General features: G+C 40.5%; 4 protein-coding genes across 9 annotated transcripts; 1 reads left to right on the top strand and 3 right to left on the bottom strand.

Moving 5' to 3' along the window:
* Positions 1-3,873: 3,873 nt before the first annotated feature.
* Positions 3,874-8,145, bottom strand: LOC137937759 (E3 ubiquitin-protein ligase RGLG2-like). Of its 4 annotated transcripts, XR_011109652.1 has the most exons (13): positions 7,117-8,145; positions 6,781-7,014; positions 6,491-6,575; positions 6,015-6,155; positions 5,802-5,915; positions 5,626-5,723; positions 5,336-5,415; positions 5,145-5,250; positions 4,940-5,067; positions 4,672-4,843; positions 4,312-4,368; positions 4,094-4,243; positions 3,874-3,944 (listed from the first exon to the last, which is right to left on the bottom strand). XR_011109652.1 is itself a non-coding variant. In XM_068782915.1 (12 exons), the coding sequence occupies exons 2-12, from the start codon at positions 6,958-6,960 to the stop codon at positions 4,163-4,165; spliced, it is 1,242 nt and encodes a 413-aa protein (XP_068639016.1). In that variant the 5' UTR covers positions 6,961-7,021; positions 7,117-8,145; the 3' UTR covers positions 3,874-4,162. The 4 variants fall into 4 exon arrangements, 3 of the variants coding, with proteins under 3 accessions (XP_068639016.1, XP_068639015.1, XP_068639018.1); XM_068782915.1 differs by having other exon boundaries at positions 3,874-4,243; positions 6,781-7,021; XM_068782914.1 differs by having other exon boundaries at positions 3,874-4,243.
* LOC137937762 (uncharacterized) lies at positions 7,047-14,037 on the bottom strand. 2 transcript variants are annotated; one of them, XM_068782919.1, is made up of 2 exons: positions 12,850-14,037; positions 7,047-7,098 (listed from the first exon to the last, which is right to left on the bottom strand). In XM_068782919.1, the coding sequence occupies exon 1, from the start codon at positions 13,400-13,402 to the stop codon at positions 12,851-12,853; it is 552 nt and encodes a 183-aa protein (XP_068639020.1). In that variant the 5' UTR covers positions 13,403-14,037; the 3' UTR covers positions 7,047-7,098; position 12,850. The 2 variants fall into 2 exon arrangements, with proteins under 2 accessions (XP_068639020.1, XP_068639021.1); XM_068782920.1 differs by lacking the exon at positions 7,047-7,098 and adding an exon at positions 11,234-11,470.
* A 511-nt stretch (positions 14,038-14,548) lies between these two features.
* Positions 14,549-17,445, top strand: LOC137937761 (GCN5-related N-acetyltransferase 5, chloroplastic-like). The gene is made up of 2 exons (XM_068782918.1): positions 14,549-15,265; positions 16,711-17,445. The coding sequence occupies exons 1-2, from the start codon at positions 14,610-14,612 to the stop codon at positions 17,027-17,029; spliced, it is 975 nt and encodes a 324-aa protein (XP_068639019.1). The 5' UTR covers positions 14,549-14,609; the 3' UTR covers positions 17,030-17,445.
* Positions 17,446-17,564: 119 nt separating this feature from the next.
* LOC137936624 (probable serine/threonine-protein kinase PBL28) lies at positions 17,565-20,380 on the bottom strand. 2 transcript variants are annotated; one of them, XM_068781414.1, is made up of 8 exons: positions 20,169-20,380; positions 19,461-19,664; positions 19,185-19,366; positions 18,849-19,047; positions 18,602-18,768; positions 18,399-18,503; positions 18,103-18,225; positions 17,566-18,006 (listed from the first exon to the last, which is right to left on the bottom strand). In XM_068781414.1, the coding sequence occupies exons 2-8, from the start codon at positions 19,525-19,527 to the stop codon at positions 17,800-17,802; spliced, it is 1,050 nt and encodes a 349-aa protein (XP_068637515.1). In that variant the 5' UTR covers positions 19,528-19,664; positions 20,169-20,380; the 3' UTR covers positions 17,566-17,799. The 2 variants fall into 2 exon arrangements, with proteins under 2 accessions (XP_068637516.1, XP_068637515.1); XM_068781415.1 differs by lacking the exon at positions 20,169-20,380 and having other exon boundaries at positions 17,565-18,006; positions 18,602-18,765; positions 19,461-19,983.
* Positions 20,381-20,613: the final 233 nt, after the last annotated feature.

The following is a 20,613-nucleotide window of genomic DNA, read 5'->3' as shown; positions in this document are numbered from 1 at the left end:
ATTCAGTTTCTGTCGAATTTTCACCTATAAATGTGGATGAAGGAGATCAGTTCAATTCATCTTCTGCCCGGAAAGAAAAAAGAGTAGCGAAGATGATGCGCCCGAATCTGATGCTTGTCTTTTTTGCCTTCATCTTACTGGTGTTCCTTTCTGAGCTGACTGAAGCAGTTACTGTGAATGCTGCTGCGAATGCAGTTCTTCCTCAAGGTGAAATTCTTTTTTTGAAGTATAATTTCTTTCTCAGTTGGGAAACCTGTCATATTTCTTCAAGTTAATTCACTCTTCCTTTGCTTCTTACAGCTTGTCCCTGTTGCAAGTGGCAGACGAGGCCTTTGATTCTATGCACTATGATCTGTTGCAACTAAGATTCCTTCCGAGAAGGTAAACTGAGGAGTCGTGGAGCAGAGGCCCTCAGAAGGTTACTTGCTTCTTTAAGTCAATTTCACCCGCAGTGTTGGACTTTCAACTTTGTTTCTGATAATAACCATGTCGAAATAAAATATTTGAAATAAATAATGCTCTGAGCATTTGTTCCAGTGTTCTTTCCTGTTTTTTTTTTTTTTTCTTCTTCAAGAAGATGCTACTGAAGCCATTGCAGATATAAACCCCCATTACTTCAGCCCTCGGTGATACAAAATATTGCCAATTCAACTAGATGGACCAAATGCACTTTCCCTTCATGTGGGAAATCGTAAATTTCTGTCATAGAACGAAAATATGAATACCTGTCTCAGTTCAGATTTTTTATTGATCTGAGTTTAGATTAATGAATCTTGTTCGAGTCACAAGTCTCGATCAATATGAACTAGTGACCCTTCTTAAAAGGTCAAGGAGTGGAGATTGATGACTTCAAAACAAAGAGAGAATATGGATTTGTGAAAACCTACTTGGTCTCAAATGTATTTGAAGGAGAAAGACAAAAAAGCTAAAAAAGAGAAGATATTGTAGCAAAAGAATTGTATGAGCACATGAATGAAAGAACGAAAGGGATTGAAGAAACAATGGGGTTGATCAGAATGAAAGTGCAATGCATGGATGAGACATTGTCAAGAAAGCAATGATAAGTATGTGGAAGTTGTGGATGGAGTAGAAAAAGCAGAAAGTAACCCCCAAGTATTAGTGGGAATGTAGGTTTCAATGTACCATAACCAATTAAGAACTCCAAAATCAATAGAGATTGATGAAGATGATCCTTCATCATTAGCAAGAAGGAAAGAAAGAGTTGCACTAGTTGAGAATTGTCAAACGCCTAACAACTTCCCAGGAGGTCACCCATCCTAGGAGTACTCTTGCTTAGACTCACTTAACTTTGGAGCCAATACAACCCGAAAAGACTAATCGTTTAAGTTGCGGAAAGTCAAGTACCTAACCCATTAGTGGACCAGGTAGATGGAACCACCTAGCTCTGACACCCATGGTGCCCAGCTTTGATACCATGTCAAACGCCTAGCAACTTCCCAGGAGGTCACCCATCCTGGGACTACTCTCATCCAGGCTCGCTTAACTTAGGAGTTCTGAGTCAAATACCTAGCCAATACAACTCGAAAAGACTAGCCCTAACAACTTCTTAGGAGGTCACCCATCCTGGAACTAATCTTGCCTTGACTCGCTTAACTTTGGAGTTCTAAGTCAGCTACCTAGCTAATACAACCCGAAAAAACTAATCGTTTTTAAGGTGCGAAAAGCCAAATACCTAACTCATCAGTGGACCAGGGGCGGATGGAACTTAACCCAGGTGGACCGGAACCACCTAGCTTTGACACCACCGTTCCCACTCCTTATCGGTCCCTACGGGATTCGAATGCGGAACGTGGTGCCCAGCTCTGATACCATGTCAAACGCCTAACAACTTCCCAGGAGGTCACCCATCCTGGGACTAATCTTGCCCAGACTCGCTTAACTTCGGAGTTCTAAGTCAGATACCTAGCCAATACAACCCGAAAAGACTAACCGTTTTTAAGGTGCGGAAAGCCAAATATCTAACCCATCATTGGACCAGGGGCAGATAGAACTTAACCCAGGTGGATCGGAACCACCTAGCTCTGACACCACCATTCCCACTCCTTATCGCTCCCCACGGGATTCGAACGCGGAACATGGTGCCCAACTCCGATACCGTGTCAAACGCCTAACAACTTCCTAGGAGGCCACCCATCCTGGGACTACTTTCGCCCAGACTCGTTTAACTTTAGAGTTTTTAGTCAGATAACTAGCCAATACAATCCGAAAAGACTAGCATTTTAAGGTACGAAAAGCCAAATACCTAACCCATCAGTAGACCAAGGGAGGACGGAACCTAACTCAAGTGGACAGGAACCACCTAGCTCTGACAAGAACAAGAGAAGGCCAAGGAAACCACCTAGCAGCACTACCAAGAGTGAACCAATTGCTACCTAACTGAGCTCCACAAGAGAAGTGAGATCTATAGCTTTAAAAATTGACTTATCAAGTGGTCACCCGTAATGATATTACATCTAGTCAGGACACGGTCTATGAGATTCGTTCTGGATAAATGAATCTGGAGAAAAAACTCAACTAGTTTTTTTCTTTTGTTTTGCTTGTTATGACATTCGTTCTGGATAAATGAATCTCGAGAAAAATCTCAACTAGTGTTTTTCTTCTTTTGTTGCATGCGGCACAAGTTGAAGGCTAAGCCATGTCCAAGACTCTAAATAAAAGATTCGCGTCGACGAAGTCAAATATATGAGATCCCAGGGAGAGGATTTTCAAACTTCAACGTCCAAGTATGGCTACCACGGCCGACAGTCTGAATAAAATATACAATTCAGTTTCTGTCGAATTTTCACCTATAAATGTGGATGAAGGGGATCAGTTCAATTCCATCTTCTGTCCTGAAAAGAAAAAAGAGTAGCGAAGATGATGCGTCCGAATCTTATGCTTGTTTTTTTTGCCTTCATCTTACTGGTGATCCTTTCTGAGCTGACTGAAGCAGTTGCTGTGAATGCTGCTGCTAATGCTGTTCATCCTCAAGGTGATATTCCTAACCGAATTCCACATTTAAAATGAAATGACACTCTTTTTGAAGTATAATTTCTTTCTCAGTTGGGAAACCTGTCATATTTCTTCAAGTTAATTCACTCTTCCTTTACTTCTTACAGCTTGTCCCTGTTGCAAGTGGGTGACGAGGCCTTTGATTCTATGCACTATGATCTGTTGCAACTAAGATTCCTTGTGTATGTTCTCTGAAGCTCATGGACGAGTCGTGGAGCAGAGGCTGTCAGAAGGCTACATCCTTCCCTAAAATAATTCCAGCTGCATTGCTGGACTTTCTACTTCGTTTCCTGTTAATGAACCATGTCCAAATAAAATATTTGAAATAAACAAAGCGTTGAGCATTTGTTCCAGTGTTCTTTCCTTTTTTTTGGCTTCAAGTGTTCCATGTACCTGTCTCAGTTTGGATTTTTATTCATCTGAGCTTATATAGATGAAGACTTTAGTATGAATCTTGGTCGAGTCACAAAGTCAAGTCTCGATCAATATCAACGAGTGACCCCTTACATCATACTCCACAAAGCTTGATTGTTATATGTAAATTTGAACAAGACAAGCACTGTTGTAATGAAATAACTCAGTCGAGAGTCTCTTGTTAACTCAAATTAATGGTGTGTTAATGTCAGACCAGAATCTACAGTGAGAGTAGTCTATGAAGAACTTATTTAAGATCCAGGTTAGAGTGTGTTACTGTTATTAAGATGCTTTTGGAAAAAAAAAAAGTGTTTTTGTGTCAATTAGCCATAGAAACTTTTTTAATTGTCAAAAAAAAATGAAAAGAAGATAGTAAAATAAATTTCTTATTGCTCATGAGCAAAATAAGAAAGCACGAAAAAGCAGCAAAGAAAGCAACGTGCACAATTGACGTAAAGGGTAGAGGAAGAGGATACGGCTTGTGCTGCACACTTATTGAAATAAGAATGTACAGAAAACTACAGGGAAAAGATACAAACTATTAGAAACTACACCAAGATGGAGTAAGCCAAATGCCATAACATCCTAAGAAAAGTAATTCTTCACAAATAAGCCAGCACGGTGGTGCGTGGAACATCTGAAAATAGCAAGCGATCCCGAGCATTACCTTCAGTATCCTGAAGGAATTGGATAAGGTGCCATCAAACTGCCCTGCCGGTGGCCGGCCCCTGGGAGATTAATAAAGGCGTATCCTTGTGGTTATGTGGTTTCGACATATGGGACAAAGCTGCATCTCTTTCCCACATTCATAGCATGTCTGTTTGTCATTAGCAAAGTTAGCAATCAGAGAATCTAGAACAGAGCATTTTTATCTGGTAAACTTACCTGATGTCCACACCCAAATGCAAGATCCTTGTTACTCCAGAGGCACACCGGACATGTCTGTTGAAAAGGACCATCAAATAAATTATACAAGATTCTCATTTCCACAGACAAAAGGAACTCGTCCTAGAGTATACAAACATGGAGGCCTGTGTCTTTTATTTTTGTGTAGAGAACAAGTGAAGTAAAGAGGATAATCTGAGATGAAAAACGAGAAGGGCAGGCATTGACTCCCATGCCTCCTTAAAGATGTGCATGTCACCTAGCTGTCCGTCATACTTTACCTGTTGACAGCCCTATCCATATTTTTTAACACCAAATAAACAACGAAACTATTACCGTACCAAATTGTTAACTCAATACCTGATTGCTATGTGAAGAAGCATTTTCATGTGAAGGAGTAGATTGAACACTATAAATGCCAGGATTTATTTCAGAGGTACTAGATCTTGAGAAGTTTGAACTGGAATATGCTGAATTCATCTTATTGATTGGTGGGGGGAGAGAAACCCTTCCCTGAATCCCCTTTCTTCGACTGCAAAAATTGAATCAAAGACTGAATTTAATCCCCAAGTGGCACAAATTTTTAGAAACTTCAGCCATTGAAATGCCAAACTCCTAATAGTAGTACCCCAAAAGCTGTAGATCAATTGTTGCTTTGTACTGAGATGGTATTTCCATCAATGCTGCGAGAGAAAACTCTGTTTCCTTCTTGAAGGGAAGAATATTTCTGGCCATAATTTCAGTGAAATTCACAAACTGCACACAAGAAAGTTATTAACCAGTCCCACACTAGTGACATATATACAGCCAACATCCAAATTTTGATTCATAACCTGGAAATTATCAAATGCTCGGGCAGGTATATTGTCATCGAATTGTTTCATCATATCCCATGGACCATCACCGACACCGACCAAAACAATTGACAACGGGTGCTCGCTACAACAAACAAGAACTATCGTCAGACACCTCAGATAATCAAATGATACTCTTATTGTGCACGAAGCTGCGTGGGGTTGGTCACCTTGCTTTGACAATTGCATTTATCGTATCCTGCTCTTGTGGGCTTAGATGACCATGTTCTGTGTCAACACTTCGTGTCACCTTTAAGTAGAATCAGTGTTAAGATAATCAGGTTTACTATTCGCTATGAAGAGAAAGAAATATTTGAATTGAAAGAAGTGAATAAACCACAAGAACAGCTGATATAACTTTTTGGAGTTCTCAATGAAGTAGAAAAACTGGATAAAAAAAGTCTCATAATCTAGATCCATTTCCACTGTAAATTAAAAATATGTAAAAGTAACCATTAACCTGTCCATCTGCAATTATCAAAAGAACATGGTACTGGCCACCACTGCGGTCCACAATACCAATAGCTGTTTCAATTATAGGAGCAAATGATGTTGGTCCTGAGAGGGAGATGAAAGCCACATTGTGCATCAGATTCAAGAAATGACGAAAACAAAATACAGAACAAACACACTAACCAGCTAGCTTCAGATGAGGGACTATGTCTCTGTACCGACTTAGTGCTTCCTCAAAACCGTTACACAATCTTTCATCAGAATAAAAGCTGAAAACATCTTGATCATGAGTAGATGCTTCAAAACAGCAGAAACAAAAAGGGTAAGTTTCAAGTGTTCACAGGAAGTGACACTGACCTTAACACATTGAGTTTGAGGAATGCGTATTCTACTAACCATCTCCAAACCCAAAACAGGGAATAAGGTTATCTTCATCAAATGCAGACAGGGTTCTCCCAATTATGGATATCGCCTGCTCATAAGGATTTGGAGTATCTCCAATGTGATGCAAACTTTGACGGTTGAAAGATCGAATGCCTAACAACAGAAACATTATCATAATGCATAGGAATTCAGCATTCAAAAACAAAACCTAAGATTTAAAATTCCACCAGAGGAAGATAACAATGTTCAGATAGGTGAACCCGTCATCAATGCAAAGCAAGATTAGCAAACTGCGAATGATACACTGCAAATACTTCATACTCTGTCTAGGTCCAAGGTAGATAGATATCCAGTAAGAAAACATAGTTGCAAAATAATTGTCCATAATATATACAAAAGAACTTATGCTAAATAACAGGTGAATTCTATTCAATTCTTTTTAACTTTTTGATGTACTCAAAGCACCTTAGCATTAAAAACATGTCTACCTGTCCACTCATTGCTCTTGGTGAAATCAATACCCACAAGGAGATTGGAAGATTCCAAACCAGCATGTGAGAGAGCCTCTGTTACCTGACAAAAGTGACATGAAGTAACCTATAACATATTCTCAAACTACTTTGTTTTTATGACATCGATACTGTTTAGCAAAGTTTAGATGCTTGTCCAAGCCATGGTACAAGCCAATATGATAGGCACAATATAGATGTATCGAAGTACGACAAACTTATGAAATTAACAGAGTGATTTAGGAGATCGTATGAAAAAATAATAGTACCTGTTCTAGTGAGTTGTAGTTGTCAGATATTCTTGAATATCGATTCTGTAATTTGCTTCTCACATCAGGCTCACCGTAATCAGGATAGGGAGAGTAAGATGGAACACTAAATGATGATGATGATCCATGGTTATGTGGATAACGGTTGCATCCAAAATGCTTTGTTAGTTTACCACCCATAGTTGGGGAAGAAAGTAACAAATCTCTCAACCAGCTCAGGACTGTTGAAAAAACCTTTTGACTACAGCCAATTACCACATATTCGTCCCGAGGTCATCAAAGGCAAGACAATAGTCAAGCCAAATAAAGTCAAAAGTTCTGCAAATTGAAACTTACATGGGTGAGCAAATCAAGTGGAATGGAGCATCCTCTTCTGTAGCTCATAAATAAAAGGCCTTCGCCGTATTTCCAGCACAGAGAAGCAGAATTCTCCAAGCAGGAACGGGACTTAAAAATCCAGCAGAACAAGCGAATTGTTCGCTTGACAGAAAATCAAAATGCAGCATCCACAACATGTCAAGTGTAACACTCTAACGCGGTACGGAACAAAATTATTCAAAGATCCAAAGTAACCTAATAAATTGAACAAGAAAGAATTAAAGAGTACTTAGGTTGTGGAGCAGCATACTCTTCTTCATGCAGGACGGTTACCACTCTACCAACAAAATAAAACACATGAAACCAAATTTCATAGGATTAAGGACTGTTCACAATTGTTCACGCTACAAGCAGATTCACGAGGCAGAGAGAAGCAAAGCAAAGGAAGAAACAACCAAATACATTCAACACAAATCTGCGGACTGCCAAAATTAAAGATGCAAATTAACACAATTAGAAGGGCTTTTCGCAGAAGAAACCCATAAATCGTCCTGGAAAACGAAAATTCACAAAACCACAAAAACAGGAAAGCAAACTTAAACAAGAATAAAGAGGCAACCTAATCCAATTTGACTAAAGAGGCACCTTTCAGGAGTAGTAGTGCTCAATCGAAGATAAATTGGCAGTATATATGCTACTGCCACAAAAAAATAATAATAATAAGACAAACAATGTTCCAACAGACAGCTACAAGCCTACACAGTCAATCAACATAGAAATCCATGAAAATACAGACACATATCCCCTGAAAATCCCACCCCGACAGCAGCTGATACTTAAAAACTCAGAAACCTCTAAGAAATCGCTGCATTGACGCCGCAATTCAGAAGCCTGAAGTCCAAGTATTTTATTAAGATAAACGCATAGAAAAATGGGTGACGTTTGTCCGGACGCAGAAGAGTTGTTTAAATAAATGTCGGGAAAATGCAAGGAAGGTGGCGAAGGGAAAGAGAAATCAATCATGGAAACAGTGAGATCTGCTTGTACGTGGAAGAAATATTAGTAACTACTGAGAAGAGTGTCGAAAGCCACCTACACCTGAAAACTTACCAGTGTTGGTAATTTAAAAGAAGGTTGTCATTTTACCAATTTGTAGTGCACTCATTTACAACCAATATTTACGGGCAATCATTAAAGCTAGACTCTGCTTGAATTTTCACGGTCAGGGAGCTTATCAAAGTGGACTTGGGCCAGTCCGGCACTGAATTTCACTGCAGAGGGGCGGCCGAGGGTGCGATGTGATGAGCGCTTCCCATCGTCTGGAGAAATCTCTTGCCAAGATTTACCTTCTCCATCAGCTCAGATGATCGAATCTATTTCATAATTGCAGAACCTACGGGGAAAACAAATTAATGGACGAAAGAAATCGCCCAAGTCATTAATTACTGATTTGGTAGCAAGTTTGAGTCGATCATACCAGGTACTATTAACACCTGAAATGTGAGATTTTAATCTCAAACAACTCTTTACAGTTTTTCACAATAGTTCTAATTCTATTTCATCTGGTCAAGTAGCCATTCCCTCCATCCCTATTCGAAAACTTTGATTCAGCGTTGGTCTTCTGTTGTTCTTGATTAAATAATACATTTTTATATATCGTCGCACACCGAGTTTCGAGCTACATGTTCTAATAACTCTTATAAGCTTCTTCATCTTACTGGACTCTCTCACCATAAGCTTACTCACATTTTACTGGCAGTTTCGAGGTACAGAGAAAGTCATGATCTCCAATGCGATTTAGGACAGAAACATCTAAAGCTCGTTCAGGAATTTCCATATGAAAAAGAAGGTCATTACTCAATCAGTGTTTGTGGCCTGAGAGCACTCAGAAGACAAGCTCCAGACACAACCACAAGCAACCTTCAGTACAAAAGAAGAATCAGAAGAAGAACCCATTCATTACTTTTTCCATCAATAAGAAGCTAGGTCTTTAAAGCAATGATGAAAATATAGAAGCTAGGTTTTTGAAGCAATGATTAAAGACTACTGAGCTGACTCACTGAGCTTACCTGGACTGGTTGACTCGGTTCGAGTTGGCCCGACCCGCTGGATGAGCGGAGAGAATGAGTCTGGCGGGAAGCTGTGGGTTAACTCGGCGGACAAAACCGGGTCGACGCTCTTCTTCCTCGAGCTGGCGTCCGAACAGAGCGGGAGATCTCAGACGACAATCACGGCAGGAGATCTCAGAGAAGCAGCAGCAGAGGAGTTTCCGAAAATAGCAATGGATCTCGTGTTTAACGCAGCAGCAGCTTGAGCATTTTCTTCTTCTCGGCGCGGAACAGAGCGGCTGTTCAATTTTTTTTTTTCGGATTCTGGACGGCAACAATATCATCTTCCCCGCATACGGCAACAATATCATCTTCCTCGCATACGGCAACAGTATCATCTTCCCCGCGACTGAACAGCAACGTCTTCGGAAGGCAACTTTCCAGACAGCGAGTTTTGGCAGAGAATTTTTCCGAAATTAGCAACGAGAATCGGAAAAATCTCATTCTTAAAGAGATACGTATCTGCCGTGGCGGCGAGCGGCGGTATACGTGAGACGAGCTTCGGTACAAGAGTTCTTGAACAGGAATCTTGTCCTGCACTGGTTTCGCTGACCAGGCTCGAGCGAGGCGGGTGCCGGGCCGGCGGTCGTTAATGACCGTTTCAGACAAGCTGAGAATTTTGGGAGATGTAAACGACGATGACAGACATGGTATCAGAGCCCGGCGGTCGTTAATGACCGTTTCCTGTCTCATCTCGCTTCAGTTTGTTCAGCTCTCGAAGATGGTGAAAAAACCGAATATGGGACGTCAGAAGATCGACATAAAGATGATAGAGACTCCGGACGCCCGCCAAGTCTGCTTCTCCAAACGTCGCTCCAGCCTCTTTAAGAAGGCTGCGGAACTTTGCCCTTCTGTGCTACGCTCAGGTTGACATCATCGTTTTCTCTCCAGCAGGAAAAATCTTCACGTTTGGCCACCCTTCTGTAGACTCCGTAATCGAACGGTTCCTCCGTGGACATAAGGCTGAGACGGATAGAGATTCCCCAGTTGGGTCCCATAACGCAGGAGCTCAGCCGACATTGTTGTGATCTGATGGAGCAAGTGGAGACGGAGAACAAGAAGAAAGAGGTGTTGCAGGAGAGAGGGAGACGGCCAAGAGTTCTCGTGGGAGGTCGTTGTCAGTGGACGTGGGTTGCATGAACTCGAGGAGTTCAAGATGTCTCTTGAGAAGCTCAGAGACAACGTCCTGACCCGTGCGGACGAGCTTTCGAGGGCCAATTCGGCTTTGGTGGAGAACTATTTTAAGCTAGGTTAAAGGAGATTTGTGACCCATTGATTGTAGTAAATGCTAGAGGATGGGTTAGTCTTTAGTGGTTAATCAACAAGTAACAAAACAACGATTACCGTCTTTGAATGAAATGGGAGACTAAGGATTAAGGGTAACCAGCCCTCGCTGGTTCTGATTATTACCTGTTCATTAATCTAATTCTAAGTGTTAGCAACTAAATCTCATTGTAATCTTAACACAAAAAAAAATTTAAGCTTTCGCGAACTACAAGAACATAAGATTGAACAACTTACAACTTGGGGGAAAAATAAGTACTGGGGAGAAGAAGCACATTTTGTTCAGGATATTTCAACTAAGGCTGCACAGTATTGATCATCTCCTTCCAGTAACACATGGAAAAAATCATACTGTTTTATACAGGATGTATCCCCTGAGGGAATTGGAAAGCTCTTTTGGATAAGAGCTACACAAACAAAGTTTCATATGGTCTCATACAGCAAACCATGAGCAAAGTGATGAACTTTGGTTCAGTACGAGTTGTGCTAGGTTTCACAGCTGTGTCAATAAATGACTTGATATACACTTATAATTTGTCAGTGAGAAGGCCTTGAATTGTTTCTTTTACAAATCCCTCTAAAAACACATTGACACTAATCTGTTAATTCAAAAAGTGTTCCCCCACCAGAACTCTATGGGTTGCCCTTTGAATGCAGAATACTACTAACATATTTTTTGAGCAGAATGCTTATTGCTATTGCCATAGCGAGCAAAGAAAGAAATGTTTACATACCAGGATAAAATAAACCATGCAAAACAGTGTAAGAAATTTTCTGTGAGAAATTTTCCTCCCTGTTATATTTCTTTTCTTTCTTTCAAGCTAATAAGTTCACTCATCATGCAGTTTGGACATCCATAAGCAAAGGAGCATGATCATTGCAATTAAGGCAGTAATCCTAATTGCCTGTAGCTTGTTTTAAGATGTCTCAACCAAGTCAGAGAAGTAGAAGAGGAGCGTATCTAGTGGCCCATTTGCCTCCTGTGTTTTTGGCAAAGAAACCATCAAATACTATGAGTTTTCCAACTGAAGAAAAAATGCATAATTTAAGGGGCAAACTCAGAAGCAACCTGAAGTGGGCAGCCTTATCAAATGAATTATGAAATGACAGAGGCCTTCTACGGAGAAGGCATCCTGAGCATTACCAGATGTAAAGTAAGCCAAGAAGCAAATTACATACAAATTGACTATAGCAGTGTGATTCGTTCCTTTTTTTTTTCTTTTACCAAGAGTGAGACAGAGATTTTGTTGAAAGAGGGGAAAATAACAGACTGCAACCCTCACCAACTGAGGGGGAAGGCAAGGAACACAAAAAGAGAAAATTACACAAAGAAGGCGGCTACAGAAAATAACTTTATGAAAAACAAAAAAACATAGCTTAAGGCCAAATAACTAATCCAGGAAGTCTAATCCCTTCTGTCACCAACAGAGTTGGGTTTAGGGACACTAGATAAGAAACTTAATAAACATGATTTCTTATAAAGAACATAACAAATATGTTGAGAACTAAAAAAACATTACTTCATATAAGATGTTAACAATGGATGTTTCCATTCAAGGTTATACAGATAATTACTTAAAAAGATAGAAGACTGCAAGACTGGGAAGTTGTGTGGCATATATGGTTCATGCTGACAAGTCACTAATTAACTAGGTTGTAAATTTTTAAGTGATTCCCATGACCTTATCCATTTCTAGTGTGTAGGTTAGTGTCGGATTAGGGTTGGGAGTTTTTGACACAACTGGTTACTTTCTTGGCAGTAGAATACAAACACACGCCCCATAATATCCTACAAGCAGGGGCTCTTGAGAACTTTCAGATTCCACACAACCAAAATGAATCATGAGGATCACTAGCATGGTAAATGAACAAGGCATGAACTATCCAAGAATGCCCACTCTTAAACCATTCCTTAAAATTATGGTGCAACAAAAACCATTATGCTGCTTGGTGCTTAACATCTCGAGCATAATTTCAGTTAACAGCTATTCAGTGCATATAGAAAACTAAATAGAGGTGCCCAGGTCAACATTTTACTCATAGACAAAATGTCTCTGCAACCCATATGTCTTTCATGAATGACAAAGGTATATTTCACATTACTGAATAAGCATGAGCAAAGCCAGAGCAAGAAATTAAGATTAGTCATCTGTCTGAGTAAAACTTGAGAGAAACAGAATCCTAATCCACTCTATCCCAGCATATGTTTCCCTTGTTCTTTTAACAAATCCCAAATGGATAATCATAAAACAGATGATGCCACAAAGTCATCCTGCCCTAAGTAGCTAATTCATTAGACCCACAACCTATTGATAATACAACAAAAAAAACTAAAAAAGTCCACTAATCATCAATCTACCTCAAGCTTCTGGTATATTGCCCAGAGGAAACGAATAGAGCTCACGTACAGGCGAAAACTCCACCAATCCGATGTCCATAACATAACCGCTAACTGGAAGCTTCAAATCACGCAAAATACTGAACGCCTCCGCCATTCGGTTCCTGGGAACCTCTTGTGCTACAGAACAGTGAGGAAACCACAAATCTGGCCGGTACTCTTCCCCTATATCTACGCCCTCCTTCTTCAGTGCATCGCACAGTTGTAATTGAAACTGTAGGAGGGATACCGAAGGGGTAGGGGAAAGAAAGAGAACGTTAGCGTCAGAGGGAAAACTTCCAATAGAGGAAAAAGTTAGAGGAAGAGGTTCCTGTCTAGAAGCGAAACTTTTTATGACATTCTGCAATTTCTGTGGGTCGAGCTGGTGGTTGGAGAGGAGTCTGATGTGGGGTCGGGATTCCATTTCTATGAGCTGGGTACTGATTTGGCGGCGAGCAAGGACATTCCAGGCTTTCAAGACCTGGTTCTCGAGGGCAGGATCGAAGTAAAGCTCAATAGCATAGCCTTGTGACATTGGAGAAGGAGGTAGGAATATCAAGACAAACAGAACTTAAATTGATATTTATCTAAGACAAACTCACACAAATTTTAGAGAAACAAAATGCAATTTGGTGGATGTTTGAGAGAAACGAATAACGACGTTGAAGATGCAAAAGGAGTAAAGATAAAGAAGAAGAAAGTGACAACAGGAGGGGAAATTTGAGTGCGCGATGCCCACAACTGAAGCAGGAAAACCTCGCGCAGGAATGACAAATAGTAGTAAGAAAACCCCGAGGTCAATCAAGATTGATTTCTACGGTGCCCAGAAGAATTGAGTGCAAAGACAAAGAAAACGAGTACAATGGAAGGAAATAAGGGGGAAACCCGTTCATAGGAAAAGCGGATACCAAAAGCAGCAATCTGGGCTTCTAGGAATCCCCGGAAGGACGAAGAGTCGTAAGAGTTCTCAAAGGAAATATGAGATCCTCGCTCCTCCAACAAGTACAGCCTGACAGCAAGGTGGGACAGTAACACAAAAGGGCAGAGAGAATCCACCAGTAACCAGTAAAGAGTAAAGATACCCCAGTTTCCCGTTTCCCACCTCTAACCGAAGAACTGAACGAATCGGATGCATAAAATCCAAAAGGAAGATGGAAAACAAGAGCAAGCCACCAAAATGAAACGAGTTACGCCAGTCATGCTACTACAAGCAGACACGATCATTTGCCGAAACGGCAGCAGCACATGATTAGCGTAAGTTTATTATTTGCAGAAGTAAAACAATTTGGTATGTTCACCCACCAGCCACTACATAGCATCCAATGTCTTCTCTAACTTCACGTGGCATTCGTATCCGTATTCAAATATTTCAATAACATATGAACCCGATAAACGAGCAGACAAATAATAGTTTCAGATTAATGAATATAAAGATCTTAAATTTATTAGTTAACGAAGAAATTTTTTAACTTGGGTAGTAATTATAGGATGAGCCTTGGGACGATTTTGAGATGGGCGTCGGTAGAAGGTTTTTCACATTGGTTAGTATTAGCAGGAAAAAACGAAGGAAGCCGGTGGCCGTGCGACAGATATTTTCCAAGACCAAATTAACCTTTCCCTTTCGTTCGCTGACGCCGGAGCCGCGAAACTTTACGGACCAGAAGGAAAGTTATTGGAAGGACATAAAATGATCACGCGACCGTCTGGAGCTTAAAATCTACCGGTACCGACAGCTACCTCGAATGGCCTCTCCCGCAATCTCTCTATCCTCTTTCGACTTCCCTTCTCAATCCGTCTTCTCCAAACCACAGCACCCACTCTTTTTCGGTACCAAACCCCTCTCCCTCTCCCTCTACTTCACCCGGACCTCTCCTTCTCATCCCCTTCTAAAGATTGCCCCTTACACTCTCACTTCTCCTTTGTCCTCATGCCCTTCTTCTTCTCCTTCCCCTGTTTCTTTGTCGCTGATCGACCCGTCGACGCAATTGCGGTTTGTCAATCCTCGAGACTTTGAAAGGCTCCACTTACTCGAACAGTTCTCGCGTCAGTACAAGGTCACTGGTGGGTCTTTGAGAATTGCTGTCATGAGAGCTGAAGAGATTGATGTCACAGTTCAGTTGCTTGCAGAATCGTTCGCCGAGTCAATGTTTGTACCGGTTAAGTACATAAGGTTTTTGGCATTTCTTGTAAAGCAGTATATCCTGGAGAGAAGAGCGCTCTTGCCTCACACCGCAACACTTATTGGGTTTTATCAAGGAGAGGACGGAAATGAAGTATTGGCCGGTACTGTAGAGATCAGTTTTGATGGCAAGGGAGCTAATACCTCAACGCCTACGCCGGTTCCTCCGAGAGAATCGCCCTATATATGTAACATGGCCGTGAAACAGGAGCTTCGGAGGTATAGGCTGCTGAAATTCAATTATGGAATTTCTTTGGTGTTCTTTACAGCTATCCTTGACGTTCTGCCCTGTTGTGGTTTTCCGAGGAGTAAAATCATTCGCATTGATTTTGAAGTTGTGTTTATTGTTGAAGGATTGATTTGTCTCATACTGTTTCCTATAATAGAGAAACTTGTTCCTTCAGCAAGAAAGGTTTCCGAATTCGTGAATTAGCACAAATAGAAGGATCCATTGGGTTCATTTATTTGCAATCATCCATCAAATATAACTAACTATAATCATATTTGTAAATCTTTGAGCTTCATGCACGCTTTGATTATAATTAGAGTCAATCTCCTCTGTGGCGAAGGCGTTTGATAGCCAAAGCTCTCGGCACTGTATGGTACTTGTTTTCTAGGCTAGTTAGGATCTAAGCTGGGAACGGGAGTAATCTCTGAAAGGGTTCATAGCATTTTAAAGTAAGCTACAGGTGTGATCAGAAATACTTCCCCACATTTGGACAGTGAGTTCCTTTAGTTATCTGTTTCTGTTATCTGTAAACATAAGTACTACCAAAAACTGTAGATCATGTTATTCAGCTAAAATATTTAGAAAAATAAGTTGTCCCAGGCAACTTACTTATCCAAGTTTCAGTTTCATTGCAAATTCTAAATAAACATCAATATTTACTGCACAGTGGCACAAAATTCACTTCAGACTATAATATCTCAAGATGGGCTCTCTCTGGACACTGGGTTTAGAGATATGTAAGAGTCTGGAACTTCTTAGAAACTGAAGCTTGAAATGAGGACCATCTTGGTGAGAGACTTGAGAGTGTGTGTTGAAAGGCGGGCTACCTACATATCCTTAATGCAACTGTAGGAAACAAAGAGAAAAAATTCTGGACAGAACCCTCATTAATTGGCTGCTCTATTTGGTTTTGATAGAGGTTTCTTGTACTGTTGAGGAATTTCAAGGTTAGCTATTTTGCATCTCTACCTTCTCCATTCAGATGCCAACTGACATTTAAGATCTGTCAATGGTATTGGAGTCCATTCCCTCTTGAATCTGCTGGAGACTAAATGAAGACACTAGATGATTCCTATTGAAGCTGCCTATATGGTTTACCAAAACACCCAAGGTAGGATTCAGTGTGTTATTTGAGATGTGAAGGGGAGTGTGGTGTTGGTCAAATTGACACAATGCTGTATTCTGGGTCTTCAAATTTAATTAAGAAATGTGAACACATTTTGAATGTTAATAAGCCAGAAAAGTTTGTCTTCTAAGCAGATACAAGACAGTACTCCCCTCTTCACAAAAGGAACACCAGAGGGTTAAATGCTGGCTCTAGTGTCAGTTACAGTTGTAGAAAGTCTATAAAGCAATCGATTTAATCGTAGTCTAAGTAATAATATCTGAGAATTAACAGGAGTCAATCTGAAAGTTCTGTTCTTTAACTGTGCAGGAAAGGTATCGGCTGGAATCTTCTTGAGGCATGTGAAGAACTTATATCTCAAATGACCATAAAAAGAGAAGTGTTTTTACACTGTAGAATCATTGATACAGGTCCATTCCAGATGTACACAAAGGCTGGCTACAAAATTGTCAAGACGGACAGCATCTTAGCATGGTTAACGTTTCAGCGGCGTAAGCATTTGATGTGTAAGAGTCTTCCAGCCCCAAAGCCATTATCCGATTTCTTGAACCATGGTGATCATCCAATTTCGTCATACGATGTGGAAGGTAGGACTCTTAGTGTACCAAGCAGTTCTAGTGGTGATTGAAAGGTATATGAGACTTCCACACCATTCTTTATTTTCAGAAGAGGTTCAACCTGTTGTTGATAACCATGTCATCATTGTTCCGTGTATACTAAATAACCAAAACAAATGTTCTTCCATGTATAGTAGAAACTGGTGCAGTTGCAAGCGCAGCTTATAACAACAATAACAGGATTATTTTTTTTAGTTGGTCTTTGAATTTCACCTCTTTCTGAGCTTAGGCATTTAAAAAACAAATGATTCAAGTATAATTCTTCTGTCACGTATGAGGCTAGCCTTTGTATAGTGTTCCATGCATGCTGTAGGCAAGGCTTCAGGACACAGATAAAACTTGTCGACTGTAAAGCTTTAAATGGGGATCATGTATTGCATGTTTTTATTAGTGAATCTGTATGCTAATTTAAGTTTTGTTATATCTAAATGTGCTACTTGCCACCAATGACCAATGGAAGAAGAAAAAGAGAGGATACTAAGATCAACGAATTGTCCAGGAACAGGCTTGCCTGAACCAAAGAGTCTAAATCACTGATAGGCTTTTGTATCTCAATCACTATTCCAGGGATGCCCACCATAGGCTTTTCATCTATTCTTCATTTTTATTATCTTCCCTACCCCAAGTGCAAGAGTAGTCAGTAGTATTATGATACACAAACATGAGTTGGAAGACCGATATGATTTATACCTGCCTTCCTTTCGAACTCCACAACAAACCTTTTATATTAGCATATATCAAATAATGGAATCCAACGACTCTAAGCTCACTTATTTGTGTTTTAAATCAAGGCCTTTGACTCTAAAAACAGTTCATGGAGCTCGATGATACATTCCGCCATTGTGGGTCTCTTGCTGCTGTCAAGACGAACGCAACGAGATGCAAGCTTTGCAAACTTCATAACTGATCTCATGGTATATGAGCTCCGATCTGTATCAGGATCTATTAATTTACGCAACTTCCTTTGATCATCCAATATATGCTTCAGCTGCGAGTTCAGCACCGAACAGAATTTCAACCGCAGCTCCATCTCCAACTAAAAGAAATTGGAAAAGCTGTGCAGATTCAGGGGAAGAACTGTTACCTGTAGCACTAGGTTTTGATCAGTTGATCCCTGGCACAAATCCACTGCTGTGCGACCAGTTAAAAGTTCTAGAAGTACAACTCCAAATGCATATACATCACTTTGAAGAGTGAGCTTTCCTGTCTGCAAGCAAAAGAGCCACATGTCTGAGTTACCATTTCAGACGACCTTACATTCAGTGATGACATTATTGCCTTTGATTTCAGGAAGCAAGTGTTAAAACGGTTTACTACTGAACCAAGCTTTCAACTCGACGAAAGGAAAAACTGCTGACTAGAACTTTTGGAGGTAATTACCGAAGTATACTCTGGATCAAAGTAGCCAAAAGTACCCAAAACCTTGGTGGTTACATACATCTCCTGGCCCTCAGGCATCAGCTTCGCCAGGCCAAAATCAGAAATCTGGAGAAACCAATAGAAAATAAACAGTTAAGTGTGACAGCGAAAACACTTCATTCAGCTTACATTTTCAAGAAGACAGCATTGCGTTCATCAATTACCTTAGCCTCAAAATTTGCACTCAAGAGTATATTGGTGGATTTGAAGTCTCTATGAATGATTGGAATTCCCACTGCAGAACCGGAATGGAGGTAATGGAGTCCCCTTGCGGCCCCAAGTGCCACTTTAAGCCTCAAAGGCCAATCCATTTTTCTATCGCTAATTCCTACTATATCAATCAGGGAAATTCTGTAAGAGAATGAATGAATTGGATGAGCACTTCGTTTTAAGCAGAGAGAAGTTACAGACCATTTATGTGATCTTGTAGGTTGCCATTATGCATAAACTCGTATACCAAAAACCTGTGCTTCCCATCTGCGCAATAACCGATCAATGCTACGAGGTTCGGATGGTCCAGCCTGCTCAAAATGTCCACCTCTACTCGAAATTCACGCTCTCCTTCGGCCGCTTTAAATGGCGGCAGCTCCATTTTTTTGACCGCCACAATCTTCGAGTTTCACCACGATCATCGCAATTCAATTATAAACGAATGAAAATGAATTAAACAGACGTCCTCCTCTCTAACTACATGCGGAAAGTTGAGAAAACCTTTCAATTGCATTTGCAGAAGTCATGTTTACATACCTCTCCTGATCGAAGCGTTCCTCTGTAGACCTTCCCAAAGCCTCCTTTTCCTACCAAGTTCTCCTCACAGAAAGAAGACGTAGCTTCTTCCATCTCCTTGAGGGTGAACACCGACGATCCCTGCCTTTTTTTGGTAGATACTTCATTTTCTAGCAGCCAGAATCCTGCTGGTTTTTTCTTCCCTGGAAAGAAATGGGGTATCAAATGACACATATAGTTGAATGGTGATAAGAACAAGACAGAACTATAATGATTGAAGGAAAACATAAGTTTTACATTCACTCTGATCTTCAGATTTGTTCCTTCGCCTTTTGTTCCATGCCGATACTAAGCCAAAAGGCATATTGACCGAGGAATGAAGCCACTCGTCGCCCAGATTAGGTGTTCGTATCAAATTCCAACCATGTATCGCACAGAGAGAAGATTGACCAAGAACTTATGATTGGAAGCGGTGAAAGCAACTAGCAATATTTGCTCAGGCTAGTACAAAGATCAAAAGACTAGTAAACATTCAGCGTTTTTAGAGACTACTAACACGAACTAGAAAATCCGAAAAATGCAGGAGAAAGCAGTAGATGCGCCCAAACCAACAAAGACACAAATCATGAAACCACAAATCCTACATTGTTGAAATTTTCATAAGATACACAGGAAAAAATAACAATGACGCAAGACCCATCGTTTCTCCATCCCTCATCTGCTGAAAGAAAAAGAAGAACCAACAATGTCTCGCACCACGACATGTACATCGTCGGAATACGAGAAAAAGGGTAATGGTAATGACGCTCTCAACAGTACGTACAGAGGAAGAGAAGTTAGATTTAGAGAATACTCACCAACCATTTCTCCAACAACTTCAAAGTCTCAAAGAAAAGTACAAACAAAAAATTGAAAATGCTTGAGAAAGAAGCAAAGAAAGAAAGCGTTAGTAAAAGAATGAGTAAAACGTAAATAAAAAGAGGCCTTCGGCACCGCGTTGCTTACCACCAGAAGAATTCTATTTCGCCAAGGAAGAAGAGATGAAACAGAAGAAATTTCAGTTTTTCCATTCCAGAATCCACCGTATGCGAATGACGAAAAAATAAGGAAAGGAGCCGTTGGAGGTGTTTGTTCAGCCATCTCTTCCTTTCGCTTCTCTTGTGCATTATTATAAAGTGCAGTTCCCTGTCTCTCTCTTTTGCGCACTCGAATATGGCCGACACATACCACGCAAAAACGACAACTCCTTCTAGAGTTCTCTTATCAAAACATTACTGATTAGAAGTACGAAAAAACAGCTTTCTTTTCCCACGATTATGGCAGAGGGCACCAGGTTAAATCAAGAGCATCAAAACCATGATTTACAGTAAACACATACCGACTTTAGCTTCTCTGAAACGCGGAAATGGCACTTTATAAATTGTTAGCCCGTCGTTTAGTGTTTAGAATT

The sequence above is a fragment of the Aristolochia californica genome, unplaced genomic scaffold, assembly GCF_029961685.1.
Source record: "Aristolochia californica isolate CCGP_79_NKW_82.1479 unplaced genomic scaffold, dmAriCali1.0.hap1 SCAF_7, whole genome shotgun sequence".
Taxonomy (NCBI): domain Eukaryota; kingdom Viridiplantae; phylum Streptophyta; class Magnoliopsida; order Piperales; family Aristolochiaceae; genus Aristolochia; species Aristolochia californica.
Note: the sequence above shows the minus strand (reverse complement) of the source record. Positions and strands in the feature narration are given on the sequence as shown.